The sequence below is a fragment of the Salvia miltiorrhiza genome, chromosome 3 (genome assembly GCF_028751815.1).
Source record: "Salvia miltiorrhiza cultivar Shanhuang (shh) chromosome 3, IMPLAD_Smil_shh, whole genome shotgun sequence".
Lineage (NCBI taxonomy): Eukaryota > Viridiplantae > Streptophyta > Magnoliopsida > Lamiales > Lamiaceae > Salvia > Salvia miltiorrhiza.
In genome coordinates this window covers 59473201-59494728 of record NC_080389.1, presented here as the reverse complement: position 1 = coordinate 59494728, position 21528 = coordinate 59473201, and the positions used below count along the sequence as shown (strand labels likewise).

Genomic DNA, 21528 nt, shown 5'->3' with positions numbered 1-21528 from the left:
ACATTTTTTTTATATACAGAAACGTGAAATTTTATTTATACTAATATAAAAAGTGTCTAGAGCACAACCTGTGAATTGCCTATTTTATCTCTATTATATGTTTTATAAATTTATTTTACATATGATATATTTATATAAATATATTAATTCATTAGATATTACACTAAAACTATGTGATATATATCTATAACTATTGATAAGGCTTATAAATAAATATATCTATCCAATAAATTATATTTAGTAGAAGCAATAAATTAATAGATTTTCTAAAAAATATTGTAAAAGATAATATAATTAAATAGACCAAATTTTTCATTGAAAAATTAAATATAAATAAACATTATAATTTATATTTTTATTTAATCAAATAAGATAATACTAAAATAATACTCCACCCATATAAAGAAAAAATGTACGCTCTTTTTGCTAGTATATAAAGAAAAAAAACCTTTAATTTTTATTTTTAAAATAAAATAAAATAAAATATTTTAATTATTAATTCGATTAATTGGTTTTAACCGATCGGTTACCATTTAAATCGATTAACTGAATTTTAGTGAATTCGAAAATCGAACGATTAACTGAATTTTAGAAATAATCGAAAACCAATAAAAATTGATTATCGATTTATTGATTAACTGAAAATTCGATTCGATTACGGTTATAATCGATTAATTGAACCCATTTTGCCACCCTTGTGTTGAGTCTACACATATTTATCACCGATTCAGAGAGTAAGTCAACCCTCTCTTTTTTCTCTCGTCACCACACAAAATTTAAGAGCAAAACTCCGGCGATCGCCCAGTATGGCAGCGTATGCCGCTCTTGCTTCCCTTTCTCAAACTACACATCTTACTATCAATAAACACAAATCTCACTTTTCTATCGACGCGGGAGAAAATATTAGATCCATCCACGAGTACGTCAATTTCTTGCTATTGTTCCTCCAAGATTTTCCAGAGAAATCCAAGTGTTGGGAAGTCAAGATGAGGGACGTAGCTCATGAAGCTGAAGATATTATCGAACTATATATGTCCCAGCTGTCATACTGTAGATGGATTAAGCCGTCAAACGTGAAATTTGAAGACCAGCTCAGAAATGTAACTCTAAAGTTATGTTTGATGGCTGGGGATTTGATAGACGAGGGACCTGCTCACTCACGTCTTGTTGTCTCATCGTCATCTTCATCAAGAGCTGCAACTACTGGAAACAGTGCGGTGGTTGGTTTAGACGACGACGTTATGGCAATTAAGGATCGGCTTTGTGGTTTGTCATCCAAACTGCAAGTCATCCCCATAGTGGGTATGGGTGGGATAGGTAAGACTACTCTTGCTAGAAATGTTTATGATGATCTACTAGTTGTCGAGCATTTTTACGTTCGTGTTTGGCTCACAGTATCACAAGATTACAGTGCGCGGAAAGTTCTTTTTGATGTTCTATATTCAATAAACTTGATTGAACAAAGAATGTGTTTGGGTGTTGAAGATTCAATGGAATTGAGAGAAGAACAAATGCGTAGAGAGGAGACTGATTATTCTACAATGGCGGTGAAAGTGTACAAAAAATTGAAGGGTAGGAGATATCTCATTGTCATGGATGATGTCTGGAGCACAAAGGTTTGGGATGATGTGAGGAATATATTCCCGGATGATGGTAATGGAAGTCGAATCATGTTAACCACAAGGCTACGGGATATAGCCACTTATCCCGACTCTAATAGTCCTCCTCATGAGATGAGGTTCATGGATGATTCTCAAAGTTGGGATTTGCTTAAGGGAAAGGTGTTTGCAAACTGCAATTGCCCACCTGAGTTGGAACATGTCGGGAAAGAGATTGCAAGAAGCTGTGCAGGGCTACCCCTTGCTGTTGTCTTGGTTGCTGGATTCCTGTCTGCAGTCAACAAGACTCAATACTCTTGGGAGGAAATTTCCAAAAATGTAAATCCAAGTGTTGGTGAAGAGCTAGAGAGGATATTATCTTTGAGTTACACGCACTTGCCTCATCATTTGAGGCCGTGTTTTCTATTTATTGGAGTGTTTCCAGAAGATGAAATTATTCGTGCTTCAAGACTTATTAAATTATGGGTAGCTGAGGGTTTCTTGAAGCATCAAAATGGATGCAGTAAAAGCTTGGAAGAGGAGGCAGAGGAGTATTTGGAGGATCTAGTCAAGAGGAATCTTGTAACTGTGACAAGTAGGAAGAGTGATGGTAAAATCAAGTGTTGCAGCCTCCATGATATGGTACGAGACTTGTGCATAAGGAAAGCTCATGATGAGAGGTTTCTTCGTGTTGCGGATAGTCGTGTTGTTCGACAAGGCATGATAAATGAGCGACGCATCAGTTTCAGGCTTTCTGATATAGATGACTTCTGGTGTCCAACCATCCGTACCATGCTATGCTTCGAACTCTGGAGTTTCCCTAGTTCGCCAGAGTTTCTACGACGTTTTAGATTGCTTAGGATATTGGATGCTGTGGGTGGCAACTCTAAAGACCTCCCTTCCCAAGTATTTGAGTTGTTTCATTTTAGATATCTTGCTTTAAATTGTTCTTCCAGTATTCCATCAGCCATATCTAATCTTCTGAATCTTCAAACCTTAATCATTATTCCAACCACTAACAGCTGGCATAAATTTATTAGTGATGAAGATGTATCTCATTTCTCTTTGCCATTGGAAATTTGGAGGATGCCTCAGTTAAGGCATATTGTCCTCTATGATCTTTATATGCTACCTCATCCCCCAGATGGATCAAACCTTCCATTAGTAAATCTTCAAAGTCTTTCCTACATAATTGATCTTGTATGGACAGAAGAGATTTTGCAAATGATTCCTAATGTGAAAAGATTGGGACTTGCGTATAAAAGCAATAAAGGGTATCACCTCCATCTTCTCAAGCATCTGCATCAACTTGAAAAGTTGGAACTCTATGGGTTTTACGGTTTTCCTTGGGTGGAGCATAACCTGATAACTTTCCCTCGGACACTAAAAAAGTTGACGTTAGCGGCTAGGGGATTTCCTTGGGAATATATGAGTGTTGTTGGTTCGTTGCCTAATCTACAAGTGCTTAAACTACGAGATTATGCTTGCGATGGTGACACATGGGAAACAGCTGATGGAGAATTTCCTCAGCTGAGGTTTTTGCTAATTGAGGGTTCAGATTTACAGCACTGGATAACTGAGAGCAGTCACTTCCCAAGACTCCAGTGCCTAGTGCTTCAGTATTGTTGGAATTTGAGGGAGATTCCAGAATGTATAGGAGAAATTCCAACACTTGAACTTATTGAAGTGGATCATTGTAACGAGGATCTTGAGAAGTCAGCCAAGCAAATAAATGAGGATCAACAGAGCTACGGAAATAATACTCTTCATGTTCGAACTATATAGAAGTCTTTATCACAAAATTTTCTGACGCCGAGAACGCCAGGAAGAAGCTCCGCCTCTCCAAGGATCAATCCGCCATTCTCGAGGAAAGCTTCAAAGAGCACTACAACTCAATCAAGTAAGTTCGCCTTGAAGAACAAAAATCTTTCCCCTTTTCTTGACCTAATCGATCAATCGAGCTCACATATGTTTGCTGTTGCAGAAGCAAACAATGGCTCTGGCGAAGAGATTGGGGCTGAGGCCTAGGCAGGTTGAAGTGTGGTTCCAAAACAGGAGAGCAAGGTAGTAATTTGGATTTAGGCCACTTCAACTCTTTGTTGCATTCTATTGCAATAATTATCCCGTCGTTTTCTTTTCGTATATCCATGTCTTCAATTCCACCTTCTCCAGATTTTTATCTATTTTCCCCTCAAATTTTCTTCTTCATAACTAGAGAATCCAGTAGAACAAGAAGAAAGCGACTAAGGGTTTTCACTCCATTCAATTTCAGCTGAATAACTGCTGATTCTTTTCTAAAAATCGTTGCTCTAAATGCCCATATCAGAAAAGCTTCTAAATATCGAACCGAGCTCTCTTTCCGCTGTCAGTAATTCTATTTTATTCTTTGCTGTTTATTCTGATGATTTGGACATTTTTTCGGATTGTTGATTTATTCCTGCTATGTTTTATCTGATATCTGTGTGTTTTGGACCTTTGGTTGATTAGTTGAGATAATGAAGAAAGCATCTTGCACGATTCGATTGTCTAGTAACTCCTCAAGGCATGTTGCTTTTAAGGTAAAAATTGTATTTGAGTTTTGTGCATTAATTGGAAATTTCATTCATTTCCATACTAATAATATATGTATGTATTGAAGAAACTGGATAAACAACAGAGTATGAATCTGTTGGCCCGAGAACGAACAACCCAACAGTGAAATAATACAATCGAAAACATGAATGAAATCCTCAAAAATGTAGATGAGAAAAAATTGTGGAGAGGTGAAAAAAAGGAGAGACTTGTATTACTTCTCATTGATCTACATATTACACAAATAACTCAAATATTTATACTACTCAAAAGAGACATCTAGATCACTTACTTAGTGCCATAGAAAACAGAAAAGATAAAGTGAACTAATTAATGCCTGTAGGGAAACTAAGAGTTATTATCCGTAGAATTCTAGAGATGAGTAGAACAACACAATTTGAAAACCAAAAAAGCAACTTTAATTCTTCACACTACCCCTTAAAGTGATTTTTTGGAAATTAATCCTAACTTGGACCACAGGAGCTCAAACGATTTTTTAGGCAGCGACTTGGTAAAGATATCAGCAACATTTTCTTGACTTAGCACTTCCATGGTTTTGATTGTGCCATCAAGAACTATTTCTCGAACAAAGTGGTGTTCAATCTCAATGTGCTTGGTTCTTGCATGACATACTGGATTATTTGCAAGTTTGATAGCACTTTGATTATCTCCAAAAATTGCAGTTTGCTTGATTATTGGAATATGTAGGTCATCAGCAAGCCATTGCAACCACACGCATTCTTGAGAAGCAAGTGCCGATGCTTTATACTCCGCCTCCGTAGTTGATAAGAAAACTGCATCTTGTTTCTTGCTACACCACATCTTGTTTCTTGCTACACCAGGAAATACTTGTATCTCTACAAAGAAAGACATAACAACCTGTTGTTGATTTCCTGTCATCTAAATCTCCTCCATAATTTGCATCCGTAAAACCTGTTAAGGATATCTCAACATTCTTCTTGAAGAATAAGCCCAAATCTGGAGTTGAGTTTATATACTTCAAAATCCTTTTTGTAGCTTCCAAGTGAGGCTTTCGTGGTGATTGCACAAATCCGCTAACATATCCAACAGAAAAAGCAATATCTGATTTTGTTATAGTTAAGTACAAAAGACTTCCGACAAGAGCTTGATAAGGTTGAGGATTTGGCAGAAGTGGCCCTTGAGCTTCAGATTTGCATCAAGAGGCGTAGAACAAATTGTGCTTTGGTTTAATCCAAAGCGAGCGGATAACTTCTTGGCATAGCTTTCCTGAGAAACAAAAATTCCATTACTTTGATTGCTCACTTCTAAGCCAAGGAAGTGGCTCAACTCTCCCAACTTCTTGATGTCGAACCTTATTTCAGCTCGTCTTGAAGTTTTTCAACTTTCACTTCATTTTTTCCTGTTATTATCATATCATCCATATCATCCATGTACAAAAGAACAACCATATGCTCCCTTATTTTTTAACAAATAAACTAGAATATGAATTTGATACATTATAGGCACAAAAGAGAAGGTATTCAGAAGTTTGCAGAGCTTGCGGAGCTTGCTTGAGATCGTAAAGTGCCTTCTTAAGCTTGCGAACATAATCATGATGCACACTGGATACATAACATGGCGGCTGCTCCATGTAGATGTCCTTATCGATTTCTATGTACAAGAAGACATTCTTTATGTCTAGTTGCCACAGTTTCAGTCATGAGATGCCGCCAACGCTATCACCAATCGAATTGAAATCATCTTAGCCACAGGGCTAAAAGTTTCTTCATAGCTTCACCATATTTTTGAGAAAAACCTCGAGCCACCAATCGTGCTTTGTATCGATCTATACTCCCATCAGCTTTTCTTTTGATTTTATAAACCCATTTGCAAGTAAATGGGCTTGCACATCTTTTGGCTTTGGGACAAGACTCCAAGTCTGATTTTTCTCGAGGGCATCTATTTCAGAAATTTAACGGAATTGCTAAAGATTTGGTGGATGAACGACCTGATCACTTACCTGCTGCTATGTGGAGTTATCAAGATTTCATCCGATAATCAGTGTGAATTTGGGAGTGTTTAAAGAGAAGAAAAGTGGAAAATTCAGTTTTGACAAAGCAGGGATATGTTTTATGTCCGAACAGAATATTTTCATAATTTTAATTGGGGTTGTAGGGGTAAAATTTTATTCTCTTTATCCCATTTGTCTAATTGTCTTGGTCCTACTCTTTGCCTGTCCCACTTGATTATATTTATTAAATTTTCAACGATTCACAAAGTAAGTCAATCCTCTCTCTCTTTACCACACACAAAATTTAAGAGCAGAGCTCGGCGATCGTATGGCAGCTTATGCCGCTCTTGCTTCCCTTTCTCAAACTACACATCTTACTATCAATAAACACAAATCTCACTTTTCCATCGTTGCGGAAGAAAAAATTAGATCCATCCATGAGTATGTCATTTTCTTGCTATCGTTCCTCCAAGATTTTCCACAGAAATCCAAGCGTTGGGAAGTCAAGATGAGGGATGTAGCTCATGAAGCTGAAGATATTATCGAACAATACATCTCCCAGCTGTCATATAATAGATGGATTAGGCCGTCAAACGTGAAATTTGAAGACCAGCTCAGTAATGTATCTCAAAAGTTATGTTTGATGGCTGGAGATTTGATAGACGACGGACCTGCTCACTCACGTCTTGCTGTCTCATCATCATCAAGAGTTGCATCTACTGGAAACAGTGCTGTGGTTGGTTTAGACGAAGATTTGATGGCAATAAAGGATCGGCTTTGTGGGTACCCATCCAAACTGCAAGTCATCCCCATAGTGGGTATGGGTGGGATAGGTAAAACCACTCTTGCTAGAAATGTTTATGATGATCTACTAACTGTGGAACATTTTCACATTCGTGTTTGGCTCACAGTATCACAAGATTACAATGCACCGAAAGTTCTTTTAGATGTTCTACACTCAATAAACTTGATGGAACAAAGAATGTGTTTGGGTGTTGAAGATTCAATGGTGTTGAGGGAAGAGCAAATGCATAGAGAGGAGACTGATTATTCTACAATTGCGGAGACAGTGTATAAAAAATTGAAGGGTAGGAGATATCTCATTGTCATGGATGATGTCTGGAGCACAAAGGTTTGGGATGATGTGAGGAACATATTCCCGAATGATGGTAATGGAAGTCGAATCATGTTAACCACTAGGCTAGGGGATATAGCCACTTATCCCTACTCTAATAGTCCTCCTCATGAGATGAGGTTCATGGATGATTCTCAAAGTTGGGATTTGCTTAAGGGAAAGGTATTTGCTAACAACAATTGCCCACCTGAGTTGGAACATGTCGGGAAAGAGATCGCAGGAAGCTGTGCAGGGCTACCCCTTGCTGTTGTCCTGGTTGCTGGATTCCTGTCTGCAGTCAATAAGACTCATTCTTCTTGGGAGGAAATTTCCAAAAATGTAAATCCAAGTGTTGGTGAAGAGCTAGAGAGGATATTATCTTTGAGTTACACGCACTTGCCTCATCATTTGAGGCCGTGTTTTCTATTTATTGGAGTGTTTCCAGAAGATGAAATTATTCGTGCTTCAAGACTTATTAAATTATGGGTAGCTGAGGGCTTCTTGAAGCATCAAAATGGATGCAGTAAAAGCTTGGAAGAGGAGGCAGAGGAGTATTTGGAGGATCTAGTCAAGAGGAATCTTGTAACTGTGACAAGTAGGAAGAGTGATGGTAAAATCAAGTGTTGCAGCCTCCATGATATGGTACGAGACTTGTGCATAAGGAAAGCCCTTGATGAGAGGTTTCTTCGTGTTGTGGTGGATAGTCATCTTGTTCGACAAGGCATGATAAATGAGCGACGCATCAGTTTCAAGCTTTCTGATATAGGTAACATTTGGTGTCCAACCATCCATACCATGCTATGCTTCCGACTCCGGAGTTTCCCTAGTTCACCAGAGTTTGTACGACGTTTTAGGTTGCTTAGGATATTGGATGCCATGGGTGGCAACTCTAAACAGTTCCCTTCCCAAGTCTTTGAGCTGTTTCATTTAAGATATCTTGCTTTAAAGTGTTCTTCCAGTATTCCATCAGTCATATCTAATCTCATGAATCTTCAAACCTTAATCATTCTTCCAGCCTTTCCCATGCTTCAGACCTCTTATAAGTGGAAAGGACATTGGAGAATTGGCGAAGATGTATCCTATTTGTCTTTGCCATTGGAAATTTGGAGGATGCCTCAGTTAAGGCATATTGTCCTCTATGATCTTTATATGCTACCTCATCCCCCAGATGGATCAAACCTTCCATTAGTAAATCTTCAAAGTCTTTCCTACATAATTGATCTTGTATGGACTGAACAGATCTTGGAAATGATTCCAAATGTCAAAAAATTGGGACTAGTGTATCGAAGCAATAAAGGGTATCACTTCCATCTTCTCAAGCATCTGAATCAACTTGAAAAGTTGGAACTTTTTGGGCGGGTGGAGCATAACTTGATTACTTTCCCTCGGACACTAAAAAAGTTGACCTTGGTGGGCGGTGAATTTCCATGGGAAGATATGTCGATTATTGGTTCATTGCCTAATCTACAAGTGCTTAAACTACTAGATTATACTTGCTATGGTGACACATGGGAAACAACTGATGGAGAATTTCCTCAGCTGAGGTTTTTGCTAATTGAGGGTTCAGCTTTACAGCATTGGATAACTGAGAGCAGTCACTTCCCAAGACTCCAGTGCCTAGTGCTTCGTTGGTGTCGGAATTTAAGGGAGATTCCAGTAAGTATAGGAGAAATTCCGACACTTGAATTGATTGAAGTGGAGTATTGTAAAGAAGTCAGTCAAGCAGATAAATGAGGATCAACAGAGCTATGGAAATGATACTCTTCATGTTCGTGTCTCCCATTATTTTTTATCCTTGGATGATTCTCTTGTAGAGTTAGCCAAGAAAATAAAAGAGAGTTACGGAAATTATAATCTACGAGTTCTTGCCGATGATGAGGTTAGATTTCTACCATCCTTGAATAATTTCAAATCTTATTTGGCACATGCCTTAGAATATATCAGCCCCTTTTACCCCGGATCTTCTTTGGCACTTTAAAAGTTATATTAGATGCCTTTGGTGGAGTGGCTAGTGGTGGATTCGTAAATTTGTTAAAATAATTGTTTTTGCTCAATTCTCTGTTCATAATTACAAAATAGTTGGCATGCATAAATGACAATGCTGGAAAGGAGGTTTTGAATTCTCCCTTCCAAAAGATGTTGTAGTTTTTAATTCCACGAATATCAATCAATGTATATTTTTTTAGGTTGTCAAATACACTCAGCGTATGTTAATGATATCATCTACTAATACATTTGATTTCTTGGTTCAACAAATAAACTTACCTAGCTATCTATGACTATGACTCTATGAGCATTAGTAAATCTTCTATAGGAGCTTTTGATATGAATAGTGTGATTATTTTGCAATCCAAATGCTCCCCTGATTAATTTTTGCAATTTTTTTCTTTCTCAGCATCAGTTTGATTAGCAAATACTAGCGACCATCAATTCAAGAGCTACAATCTGCTGAAAGGTTTGTGATTATTCTTCCATATTCAAAAGTTGAATATGGAAGTCCCTAAGGCAATGATGTTATAGTAGGACTAAGAGGCTAAATGATCAATTTGATTGTGTTAATAATGTTTCGTTTATATGAATCGTTTATTATTTTGTGTGTTAAGTGTGGTAGATGAAAAATTGAATAAAGATTTTTTTGCCATATAAGAAAACGTAACAAATTTCGTGCAACAACCTAAAAAGGAATATTACTCATGTTACACAGTAGCAGTACTTTTTATTTTTTATATTAAACAAATTGCATACAGCAGTAAATTTAGGATTGTAAATGGGGAGATCTCTCACAGTAGCATAAAAATGGAGTACAATAATACGTACTCACTCGTACACAAGAAAATTGTCACATTATGGATGACGCGGGTTTTAATAAAAAGTGAGGTGAAGTTGTTAATGGAGTAAGGGTTCCATTTTTTTCGTACATGGATGAAGTGATTTCTTTTAGCATATTTTATATTTATAGTTATTTTGTGTCCCCACAGGAAAAAAAAAATTCTAGATCCATCCCTGATTATAGTAACGAGTCTCTTGTGAAGTCAGCCATGCAGATCAACGAGGATCAAGATCAACAGCGCTGTGGAAATTATGCTCTTCACGTTCTGTCTCCCATTTTAATGAGGTTAGAGTTCTATACCAAACCTTGAATAATATCAAGTCTTATTTGACAAAATATACGAATAAGACTAGCATTTAAACCATATATACAAATAACTTATCTAAATGATCCTCTTTGTGAAGCTGTATTGTGTCTCCTCTACTTATTAGAGACATCATAAACACATATATTGGCATGTATCTTCAATGCTGAAATCAAATATGGAACACCATTTTCAAATAAGAAAATCAAACTCATCAGTATCGGTTCATTGCCTAACCTCCAAGTGCTTAAACTTCTAGATGATGCTTGCCATGGTCTAACATGGGAAACGGCTAATGGAGAATTTCCTCAGCTAAGGTTTTTGCTAATTCAGAGATCATGTTTACAGCGTTGGGAGACTGAGAGCAGTAACAGCGCCTAGTGCTTCATTGTTGTTTCAATCTAAGCGAGCTTCCAGCAAGTATAGGAGAAATTCCGACACTTGAACTGCATGCTAACTATTTTCTTATGAAGTCAGCCAAGCAGATAATTGAGGATCAACAGTGCTATGGAAATAATACTCTTCTTGCTCGTGTCTCCCATCATTATGATAAGGTTAGAGTTCTACCCATCCATGAATAATATCAAGTCTTATTTGACACATATATGAACAAGTCTAACATTTAAGCCATGCTGATAATTTATCTAAATAAATCTCATATCACACCAGTTCCTCTATGTCAAGTTCTATTATGTCTTCTATATTTAGGAATCCAAGTCATTAGTAGTCACAATTCGTTTCATTATGTGAGTGTATGTCATACCCTATCACCCTGTGCAAGTAGTGTTTATCATCTTTGGCTTGTATTTTGTTTAAACCAATGCTTGAATTTTATTATATTCTTGTTGTAGATGTCACGGAAAAAGGCAAAGCTCTAGGTTAGGCATTAGAGGAGAATTTCAAGGTTGGCCAAGAAGATTTGGATTTGGATTTTGGAACACAACACTTGCTTCCAATATAACCTCTTTTACAGCCCCCATACTTGATTGCTTTGAATACATTTTCATATTGATCTTGTGTGGCAAGAGAACATAACATGATCACTGTATATTCATTGTGGAAAACAGGGTATTCTTTCTAGACATCAATTCTGCCTCTCTTTCTTCTTTTTTTTCCACTTCTTTATTGAGAGTGCAACAATCCTTGGCTATTGTTAATTGATTTGCTTTAATGGTTTAGTATTGGGGTATTTCTTGGATTTGATAATAATTGATTTGGATGGATGGCTGGATATTTGTTTTATTGATTTTTATGCTAGGAGCTCTTATTTATTTTAAGTATTTAACCTAGCTTGAACATTTAATGATATTTCTTTTAACAAAATATATAATTAAGGACGATGTTTGTTCCATTCTTCACTTGTATATAAATATATATTTAGAACATATAGCTTTAAAATTCACGAACTTATGGTTAATTCTGGTTTTGATCGTGATTTTCAATGTTAGCGTAAAATACATGAACTTTCGATTGTTTCTGATTTTCCCCATAATTTGCAATTTCACCGAATTTGATGCTTTTCTGACACTCGGGATTGCTAGCATGGCAGCGTCGTACGACGAGACTTATAAATTAAAGGATTATTTGCTTAAAATACACAATTTTTTAGTGAATTCTGATTTTTTCCATGATTTTTCAATTTTGAAAAAAGATACACCATTTTCACGATTTGTCTTGATTTTTCACATGTACTGAAATGTTGTCGTTTTTGTTGGTAATTTGAGATGGAATTTGCTATAATTACGGTAGAAGTTAAGTTTGCAACTTACAAAATATGGTTCCTCTTTGTAAGACTAGGATTCTTCGTCCACAACTGATTTCGGTAGAATTCTTTGTCCACCATTTTAATTGGAGGCCTTTTTGTTGAGATTCTAAAGTTGCCAACCTCAAGCCGATGCCCTTATCCCGAAATGTAGCTACTTTGTGGCTATGGGATCCATGCTCTAACATCACACCTCGAGAAAAATTTGGTGCATAGATTCTATATATTACCAGACGATAATGTTTTAATTTTATTAACAAACGACGTCGTTTTTACCATTCAAGTCAATATTAGTGTAACCAAAAGTTTGGCAGGAGGAATTCACTGTGAGAAAAATCAGAATCAGTAGAAAGTTTATGAATTTTATGCTAACATTTGAAAGTTACGGTCAAAATCAGAATTCGCCAAAAGTTCATGAATTTTAGCATTATTTGCCTTTTATTTTTACTATCAAATGGCATTGTTTTTATTATCTAAGTCAGCATTAGTAAGCCACGTTATTTATAAGTGAACAAAAATTTTTCCAGAGAAATTCGTTGTTGAAAAAATCGAAATCAATAAAAGTTTATGTATTTTACGCTAATATTAGAAATTGGGTTAATTGTCCATAAAATACTAAACTTTCATTCAATTTTGATTTTGCATACAAATTTTGAACCGTGACGTGATAATTACTAAACTTTGAATTTTATCTGATTTTGCCATTAATCTAAATTCCGGTTAAATACCAAGCTAATATGACATGCCAATATTTAATGTGACATATTTATTCTCGTGTGACAATTATTTTTTTAAAATTTATTGTTAAAACCAAAATTAACCAAAAAATTCGTGAATTTTGAAACTATTTATCCATAAAAATGATAAAATGATGAAACCAACTGTGACCCAAATTTATAGCGATTTAATTTTCTCAATTTATTACCGATGAGGCAACCGTAACTCTAACATAACTCAATTGCCCGGCGAAATAACGATGTCGCTAATTTTAAATCAGACAACATTAAAAATTAGTAAAAATTTCAAATGAAATTGAAATTGAAATAAGCCACAGGGCATCTTCTTCTCAACACCCTCAAATCAATGCACCCAAATGGCAGCAGCGACAATGGCGGAGCTCTGCAATGGAGACAGAGAAGCGAAAGACGTCGGGAAAGGCGGCTGAGACTACACATAACACATCACAATTAATAATTTAATTTTGATTGGGTTTGTAGGGGTAAAATTGTACTTTGACTTCATCTGTATTCATTTTCTATTTATTAAATAACGGTTCACAACCGAGAAAGTCAATCACCTCTCACTCCCACACACAAAATTTAAGGGCAGAGCTCCAGCGATCGCCCAGTATGGCAGCTTATGCCGCTCTTGCTTCCCTTTCTCAAACTACACATCTAACTATCAACCAACACAAATCCCTCTTTTCTATCGACGCGGAAGAAAGAATTAGATCCATCCACGAGTATGTCATTTTCTTGCTATCGTTCCTCCAAGATTTTCCGGACAAATCCAAGCGTTGGGAAGTCAAGATGAGGGACGTAGCTCATGAAACTGAGGATATTATCGAACAATATCTGTCTCAGCTGTCATATTGCAGATGGATTAAGCCGTCAATCGTGGAATTTGAAGACCAGCTCACAAATGTAACTCAAAAGTTATGTTTGATGGCTGGAGATTTGATGGACGAGGGACCTGCTCACTCACGTCTTGCTGTCTCATCATCAAGAGTTGCATCTACTGGAAACAGTGCGATGGTTGGTTTAGACGATGATTTAATGGCAATTAAGGATCGGCTTTGTGGTCTGTCATCCAAACTGCAAGTCATCCCCATAGTGGGTATGGGTGGGATAGGTAAGACCACTCTTGCTAAAAATGTTTATGATGATCTACTAATTGTGGAGCATTTTCACATTCGTGTTTGGCTCACAGTGTCACAAGATTACAGTGCGGGGAAAGTTCTTTTAAATGTTCTATATTCAATAATCTTGATTGAACAAAGAATGAGTTTGGGTGTTGAAGATTCAATGGAATTGAGAGAAGAACAAATGCGTAGAGAGGAGACTGATGATTCTAAAATGGCGGTGGAAGTGTACAAAAAATTGAAGGGTAGGAGATATCTCATTGTCATGGATGATGTCTGGAGCACAAAGGTTTGGGATGATGTGAGGAATATATTCCCGGATGATGGTAATGGAAGTCGAATCATGTTAACCACAAGGCTACGGGATATAGCCACTTATCCCGACTCTAATAGTCCTCCTCATGAGATGAGGTTCTTGGATGATTCTCAAAGTTGGGATTTGCTTAAGGGAAAGGTATTTGCAAACAGCAATTGCCCACCTGAGTTGGAACATGTCGGGAAAGATATCGCAAGAAGCTGTGCAGGGCTACCCCTTGCTGTTGTCCTGGTTGCCGGATTCCTTTCTGCAGTCAGTAAGACTCAATCTTCTTGGGAGGAAATTTCCAAAAATGCAAATCCAAGTGTTGGTGAAGAGCTAGAGAGGATATTATCTTTGAGTTACACGCACTTGCCTCATCATTTGAGGCCGTGTTTTCTGTTTATTGGAGTGTTTCCTAAAGATGAAATTATTCGTGTTTCAAAACTTATCAGATTATGGGTAGCAGAGGGCTTTTTGAAGCATCAAAACGGATGCAGTAAAAGCTTGGAAGAGGAGGCAGAGGAGTATTTGGAGGATCTAGTCAAGAGAAATCTTGTAACTGTGACAAGTAGGAAGAGTGATGGGAAAATCAAGTGTTGCAGCCTCCATGATATGGTACGAGACTTGTGCATAAGGAAAGCCCACGATGAGAGGTTTGTTCGTGTTGTGGATAGTCATTTTGTTCAGCAGGGCATGACAGATGAGCGACGCATCAGTTTCAGGCTTTCTGATATAGATGACTTCTGGTGTCCAACCATCCGTACCATGCTATGCTTCCAACTCTGGAGTTTCCCTAGTTCGCCAGAGTTTCTACGACGTTTTAGATTGCTTAGGATATTGGATGCTGTGGGTGGCAACTCTAAATACCTCCCTACCCAAGTATTTGAGTTGTTTCATTTTAGATATCTTGCTTTAAATTGGTCTTCCAGTATTCCATCAGCCGTATCTAATCTTCTGAATCTTCAAACCTTAATCATTTTTCCAACCACTCATCGCTGGCATAAAGATTGGATTATTGGTAAAGATGTATCCTATTTCTCTTTGCCATTGGAAATTTGGAGAATGCCTCAGTTAAGGCATATTGTCCTCCATGATCTTTATATGCTACCCCACCCCCCAGATGGATCAAACCTTCCTCTAGTAAATCTTCAAAGTCTTTCCTACATAAAAGATCTTGTATGGACAGAAGAGATTTTGCAAATGATTCCTAATGTGAAAAGATTGGGACTTGCGTATAAAAGCAATAAAGGGTATGAGCTCCATCTTCTGAAGCATCTGCATCAACTTGAAAAGTTGGAACTTTATGGATTTCACGGTTTTCCTTGGGTGGAGCATAACCTGATAACTTTCCCTCGGACACTAAAAAAGTTGACGTTAGAGGCTAGGGGATTTCCTTGGGAATATATGAGTGTTGTTGGTTCGTTGCCTAATCTACAAGTGCTTAAACTACGAGATTATGCTTGCGATGGCGACACATGGGAAACAGCTGATGGAGAATTTCCTCAGCTGAGGTTTTTGCTAATTCAGGGATCAAATTTCCAGCATTGGATAACTGAGAGCAGTCACTTCCCAAGGCTCCAGTGCCTAGTGCTTCAGTATTGTTGGAATTTGAGGGAGATTCCAGAATGTATAGGAGAAATTCCAACACTTGAACTTATTGAAGTGGATCATTGTAACGAGGATCTTGAGAAGTCAGCCAAGCAGATAAATGAGGATCAACAGAGCTACGGAAATAATACTCTTCATGTTCGTGTCCCCCATTATAATAAGGTTGGAGTTCAACCCATCCTCGAATAATATAATTCACAAAATTTTCTGTATACCATAAGCCCGGGTTGTACCCTGACCCATTTTTATTAAAAAAAAAAACAAACAAATCATTTCCCCATCAAATTTCTCACTCATTCTCTCTTCTCACATAACGCGCGCGCTGTGATTTCTCCCTTAATCTTGTCTGCTGTTGTGCTAGGGTGGTGAAGAGGACGCCGAGAACGCCAGGAAGAAGCTCCGCCTCTCCAAGTATCAATCCGCCATTCTCGAGGAAAGCTTCAAACAGCACTACAACTCAATCGAGTAAGTTCGCCTTGAAGAACAAAAATCTTTCCCCTTTTCTTGACCTAATCGATCAATCGAGCTCACATATGTTTGTTGTTGCAGAAGCAAATAATGGCTTTGGCAAAGAGATTGGGGCTGAGGCCTAGGCAGGTTGAAGTGTGGTTCCAAAACAGGAGAGCAAGGTACTAATTTGGATTTAGGCCACTTCAACTCTTTGTTGCATTCTATTGCAATAATTATCCCGTCGTTTTCTTTTCGTATATCCATGTCTTCAATTCCACCTTCTCCAGATTTTTATCTATTTTCCCCTCAAATTTTCTTCTTCATAACTAGAAAATCCAGTAGAACAAGAAGAAAGGGACTAAGGGTTTTCACTCCATTCAATTTCAGCTGAATAACTGCTGATTCTTTTCTAAAAATCGTTGCTCAAAATGCCCATATCAGAAAAGCATCTAAATATCGAACCGAGCTCTCTTTCCGCTGTCAGTAATTCTATTTTATTCTTTGCTGTTTATTCTGATGATTTGGACATTTTTTTCAGATTGTTGATTTAGGCGGGTGTATTGATTTGGGATCATGTTGGATTTTTTGGGATTTTAAAAACTCCATGGATTTTCGTGGGTTTAGGAAATCCATAGACTTTATGCAGAGTTTGACTGATTTTTTTTTATTGATTTTCATGGATTTTATTGATTTTTATGCACTCAATCCCCATTGATTAAACGTAACGTTACATTGAAAACTGAAAAGCTTCAATTCATCAATCAATAACAACAATTACGTACAATATGCTCTCTCATATTTACTTATATTTGGCTTTTCAACTCTCTCATTTTCACCAGAAAAAAACCTCTCTTTCTTCAAGCATTTCAACACTCACACAGTCACACTTGTCTCTTTAAATTAGAAACCTCCCAGCTTCGTTTAACCCCTCTTGCTTTAGGTTCTAATTAAAAATTAATCAATGGAAGGAAAACATGAGCGCTCAATTACAAAGCACTTTTTCAAAGTCATGATGCCCGGTTTCCACCAAAAATTTCATTTCTAATTTGCTTCTTCGACATCTTATGTTTTAGATATTTGTTCCGACCTTTTCATTTCATCTACTGTTAGTATATGCAGATATTGAAACCATGCTTGAACAATACACACCAAATTAAGGCATTTTCTATTTTAAATTTTGCAGAACCTACCACCAATTGTTCTAAAGAGCTCAAAAAGCAGAAATCGAGAAGAGTGATTCTAGAAAGTGGAATCAGAAAATGGAGAGTGAGTTTGTGCAGAAACAACGAAAATGGATTGATCTGTTTGAATCAAGGGTGACCTCAATTTGTGGATCGCCATGCCTTGAAACTGGGCGAGTTCGTCGTCGTAATCAGTTCATTTACCTGATATTCTTGTTTTAGGCTTTGGCTTGGCAATGTCTTATTAGACAGTGACGGAGTATCACAAGCAGCGTCCACCTGGGGCCGGATGACTCGATTCCTAATCCCCTACAAGGACTATACCTCCTAGACAGCTACGTGGTTGAGTGATCGGAAAAGAAAAATTTTCAGGTAATGAGCGAGCGCTGGACAGAAGATAGGTGAAAGAATCCATAGAAATCTCATGTGATGAGGTGAGATTTCTCTCTTTGTATTTTTGAAGAAGAATCCATTAAAATTCATGGAGTTTTAAAATCCACAGACTTTTGAATACCTAAAGATTTTATAAGACTTTTTAAAATCCATATTGAATACCTTTAGATTTTTAAAGACTTTTAAAAGTCTGGATTGAATACCCCCAGACTTTCAAAGTCCAAAAAAATCCTATAGACTCTACAACCAATACACCTCAAGGCATGTTGCTTAGTCATTTAGTTGAGATAATGAAGAAAGCATCTTGCACGATTCGATTGTCTAGTAACTCCTCAAGGCAGTGACGTAGCCAGAGGGGGGGCAGTGGGGGCACTGGGCCCCCCTGGAAATTTCAAAAAATACTACGGGTATTTTAGTAATTTTATATTTAGTACTCCCTTCGTCCACCAAAAACATGCCACTTTACTTTCGGCACGGGTTTTAATAAAATGTGAGTGAAGTTGGTAGTGGAGTAAGGGTCTCACTTTAAGTGTGAGTGGAATAGTGTGGACCCTACTACTAAAAATGGATGTGGCATATTTTTTGTGGACGGACGAAAAAGGAAATTGTGGCATATTTTTGGTGGACGGAGGGAGTATTAAATAAATACATAAATATTCTTATTTTAGTAATATTAATCCCAATTTTTCTCTACGTGTAGGAGATAAGCTATTGAACGATTGTAAAACTAGTGTTTTAAGGGTGCGTTTACTTTGGTTGAAAAAAATTTATTGGAAAATGATAGATAAGAAAGGGTGAGAAAATATTTTTCTCCTTTTTTTTTTTATCATATGTTTTGCTAGAGATGAAAAGATGATAAAATGTTGAAAAATATTTTCACACTCATACCTTAGGATAATATTATCTAATATTGGAGAGAAAATGAGTGAAAAGGGGATGCTCGATAAAATATTTTACACTGACCAGAGAAAATTTTACATTATAATAAACATGTGAAAATGGTGGAAAATGGATGCAAATATTTTTTTTCTCTGTTTTCCCATCAAAATAAGTGTATTTGGTAATAAAATGAATAAGTGATTAGATGTTTTTTGCTTATATTTATTCCATATTAGAAAATTGAAATAACTTTAGCTGGGATGGTCCAGAAATGAATATTGATTAAGTTAGTTGGGACGACGAAGAGAGTATTTGCCCCCCCTAACTAAAAAGTCTGGTTACGTCACTGCCTCAAGGCATGTTGCTTTTAAGGTAAAAATTGTATTTGAGTTTTGTGCATTAATTGGAAATTTCATTCATTTCCATACTAATAATATATGTATGTATTGAAGAAACTGGATAAACAACAAAGTATGAATATGTTGGCCCAAGAACGAACAACCCAACAGTGAAAGAAAACAATCGAAAACATGAATGAAATCCTCAAAAATGTAGATGAGAAAAAATTGTGGAGAGGTGAAAAAAAGGAGAGACTTGTATTACTTCTCATTGATCTACATATTACACAAATAACTCAAATATTTATACTACTTAAAAGATACATCTAGAACACCTACTTAGTGCCATAGAAAACAGAAAAGATAAAGTGAACTAATTAATGCCTGTAGAGAAACTAAGGGGGGTGTATTCGTTGTGGATTTCCACAGACTTTAAAAAGTCCATGGAATTTAAATTCCATGGAATTCACATAGATTCCAGACGACTTTGAAAGAATTCGTGGTTGGATTTCACCTCGATTTTCACTGATTTTCGAAGACTTTACGGGATAATTTTTGAATTGAATTCCATGAAACCAGCGCCCGCGGAGAACCAGCGCCCGCTAGAAGAGACCTAGCGCCCGCAGAGTCCCTGCACTCGCTGGAAACCCAGCGACCGCGGCAATCCAGCGGCCGCTGGAGTTTTGAAAATGACTTGTTCTGTGTTGTAACATCAAAGCATGGAATTATGGATATTGAGCTATATATAATCCTTAAATGTCTCTCTATATATATATATATATATTTTGTACTATCATATTGCATATATATGTTTCAAGTCAAGTAAGATACGAATTTCAATTCTTGTCCATTCCCAAGCTATTGTGTTTGATTAGTAGACGCCTCGATTTTTGCATAGAACATAATCCATCACACTTACTGTGGGCTCTATCCATGTGCTGGGCAACATGGACTTTGGATGAAGCACTCCCCCGCCATAACTCAGCGCTCGCTGACTTTCATGGATCTCATATACCATCAATCATGACTCTCAGCGCTCGCTGGCTTCCAGCGCTCGCTGGCTTCTTGGCCGCGGGCGCTGGAACTCAGCGCTCGCTTAAAACTTCATGGATTTCAATTCTCGTGGTTCTTGGCCGGATTTCATCGTGTGTATTTTTTGGATGAAATCCATGAAAGTCATTCCGGATTTTAAGTCAATGGAATAACGAATACACCTAGATTTGTATGGATTTTAAAAAGTCTTGAACGAATACACCCAGATTTATATGGACTTTTAAAAGTCTTAAACGAATACACCCAGATTTCTGCAGACTTTTAAAAGTCTTGAACGAATACACCCAGACTTTTAAAATTCATAGAAATCCATCAAATTCCACAACGAATACACCCCCCTAAGAGTTATTATCTGTAGAATTCTAGAGATGAGTAGAACAGCACAATTTGAAAACCAAAAAAGCAACTTTAATTCTTCACACTATCCCTTAAAGTAATTTTTTGGAAATTAATCCTAACTTGGACCGCAGGAGCTCAAACGATTTTTTAGGCAGCGACTTGATAAAGATATCAGCAACATTTTCTTGACTTAGCACTTCCATGGTTTTGATTGTGCCATCAAGAACTATTTCTCGAACAAAGTGGTGTTCAATCTCAATGTGTTTGGTTCTTGCATGACATACTGGATTATTTGCAAGTTTGATAGCACTTTGATTATCTCCAAAATTTGCAGTTGACTTGATTATTGGAATATGTAGGTCATCAGCAAGCTATTGCAACCACACGCATTCTTGAGAAGCAAGTGCCGATGCTTTATACTCCGCCTCCGTAGTTGATAAGGAAACTGCATCTTGTTTCTTGCTACACCACATTTTGTTTCTTGCTACACCAGGAAATACTTGTATCTCCACAAAGAAAGACATAACTTGATGCTGATTTCCTGTCATCTAAATCTCCTCCATAATCTGCATCCGTAAAACCTGTTAAGGATATCTCAACATTCTTATTGAAGAATAAGCCCAAATTTGGAGTTATGTCTTTTCGTTTAAATTTTACAACTTTTTATTTATATTTGTATGAAGATATATATATATATAGTATGACGTGTAATATGTGTAATGCCATTATCCATTATTTAGTAATTATAATTACCATTACACTTTATACAAAGTTGAAAATTTATATTTTTAAATTCGAAATTTTATTGAGTAATTAATGTATATTTTATTTTAAAAATATATTATTGTATTTATTTATATTTTGATTATGTTAAATATGTATATTTATTATTTGGGATATTTGCTGTAAAATACACGAACTCTTAACGAATTCAGATTTTCTCATGACCTTTAAAATTTAAAAAATACACCATCTTT

General features: G+C 36.7%; 3 protein-coding genes across 7 annotated transcripts; all 3 read left to right on the top strand.

Annotated features, from left to right (window-relative positions):
- The first annotated feature begins 705 nt into the window (after positions 1 to 705).
- LOC131014881 (putative late blight resistance protein homolog R1B-14) lies at positions 706 to 5193 on the top strand. Its single transcript, XM_057943017.1, has 4 exons — positions 706 to 3498; positions 3583 to 3662; positions 4086 to 4156; positions 4878 to 5193. Exon 1 carries the CDS (start codon positions 807 to 809, stop codon positions 3381 to 3383), a length of 2577 nt encoding a protein of 858 aa, XP_057799000.1. The 5' UTR covers positions 706 to 806; the 3' UTR covers positions 3384 to 3498; positions 3583 to 3662; positions 4086 to 4156; positions 4878 to 5193.
- Positions 5194 to 6054: 861 nt separating this feature from the next.
- On the top strand, positions 6055 to 11484 carry LOC131014882 (putative late blight resistance protein homolog R1B-16). Of its 5 annotated transcripts, none has more exons than XM_057943021.1 (5): positions 6055 to 9134; positions 9651 to 9710; positions 10292 to 10370; positions 10867 to 10943; positions 11241 to 11484. In XM_057943021.1, the coding sequence occupies exon 1, from the start codon at positions 6470 to 6472 to the stop codon at positions 8987 to 8989; it is 2520 nt and encodes an 839-aa protein (XP_057799004.1). In that variant the 5' UTR covers positions 6055 to 6469; the 3' UTR covers positions 8990 to 9134; positions 9651 to 9710; positions 10292 to 10370; positions 10867 to 10943; positions 11241 to 11484. The 5 variants fall into 5 exon arrangements, with proteins under 5 accessions (XP_057799004.1, XP_057799005.1, XP_057799002.1 ...); XM_057943022.1 differs by having other exon boundaries at positions 10288 to 10370; XM_057943019.1 differs by having other exon boundaries at positions 10234 to 10370.
- Positions 11485 to 13433: 1949 nt separating this feature from the next.
- On the top strand, positions 13434 to 21098 carry LOC131014877 (putative late blight resistance protein homolog R1B-14). The gene is made up of 5 exons (XM_057943012.1): positions 13434 to 16080; positions 16280 to 16383; positions 16468 to 16547; positions 17552 to 17983; positions 20911 to 21098. The coding sequence occupies exons 1-3, from the start codon at positions 13501 to 13503 to the stop codon at positions 16475 to 16477; spliced, it is 2694 nt and encodes an 897-aa protein (XP_057798995.1). The 5' UTR covers positions 13434 to 13500; the 3' UTR covers positions 16478 to 16547; positions 17552 to 17983; positions 20911 to 21098.
- The last annotated feature ends 430 nt before the right edge of the window (positions 21099 to 21528 follow it).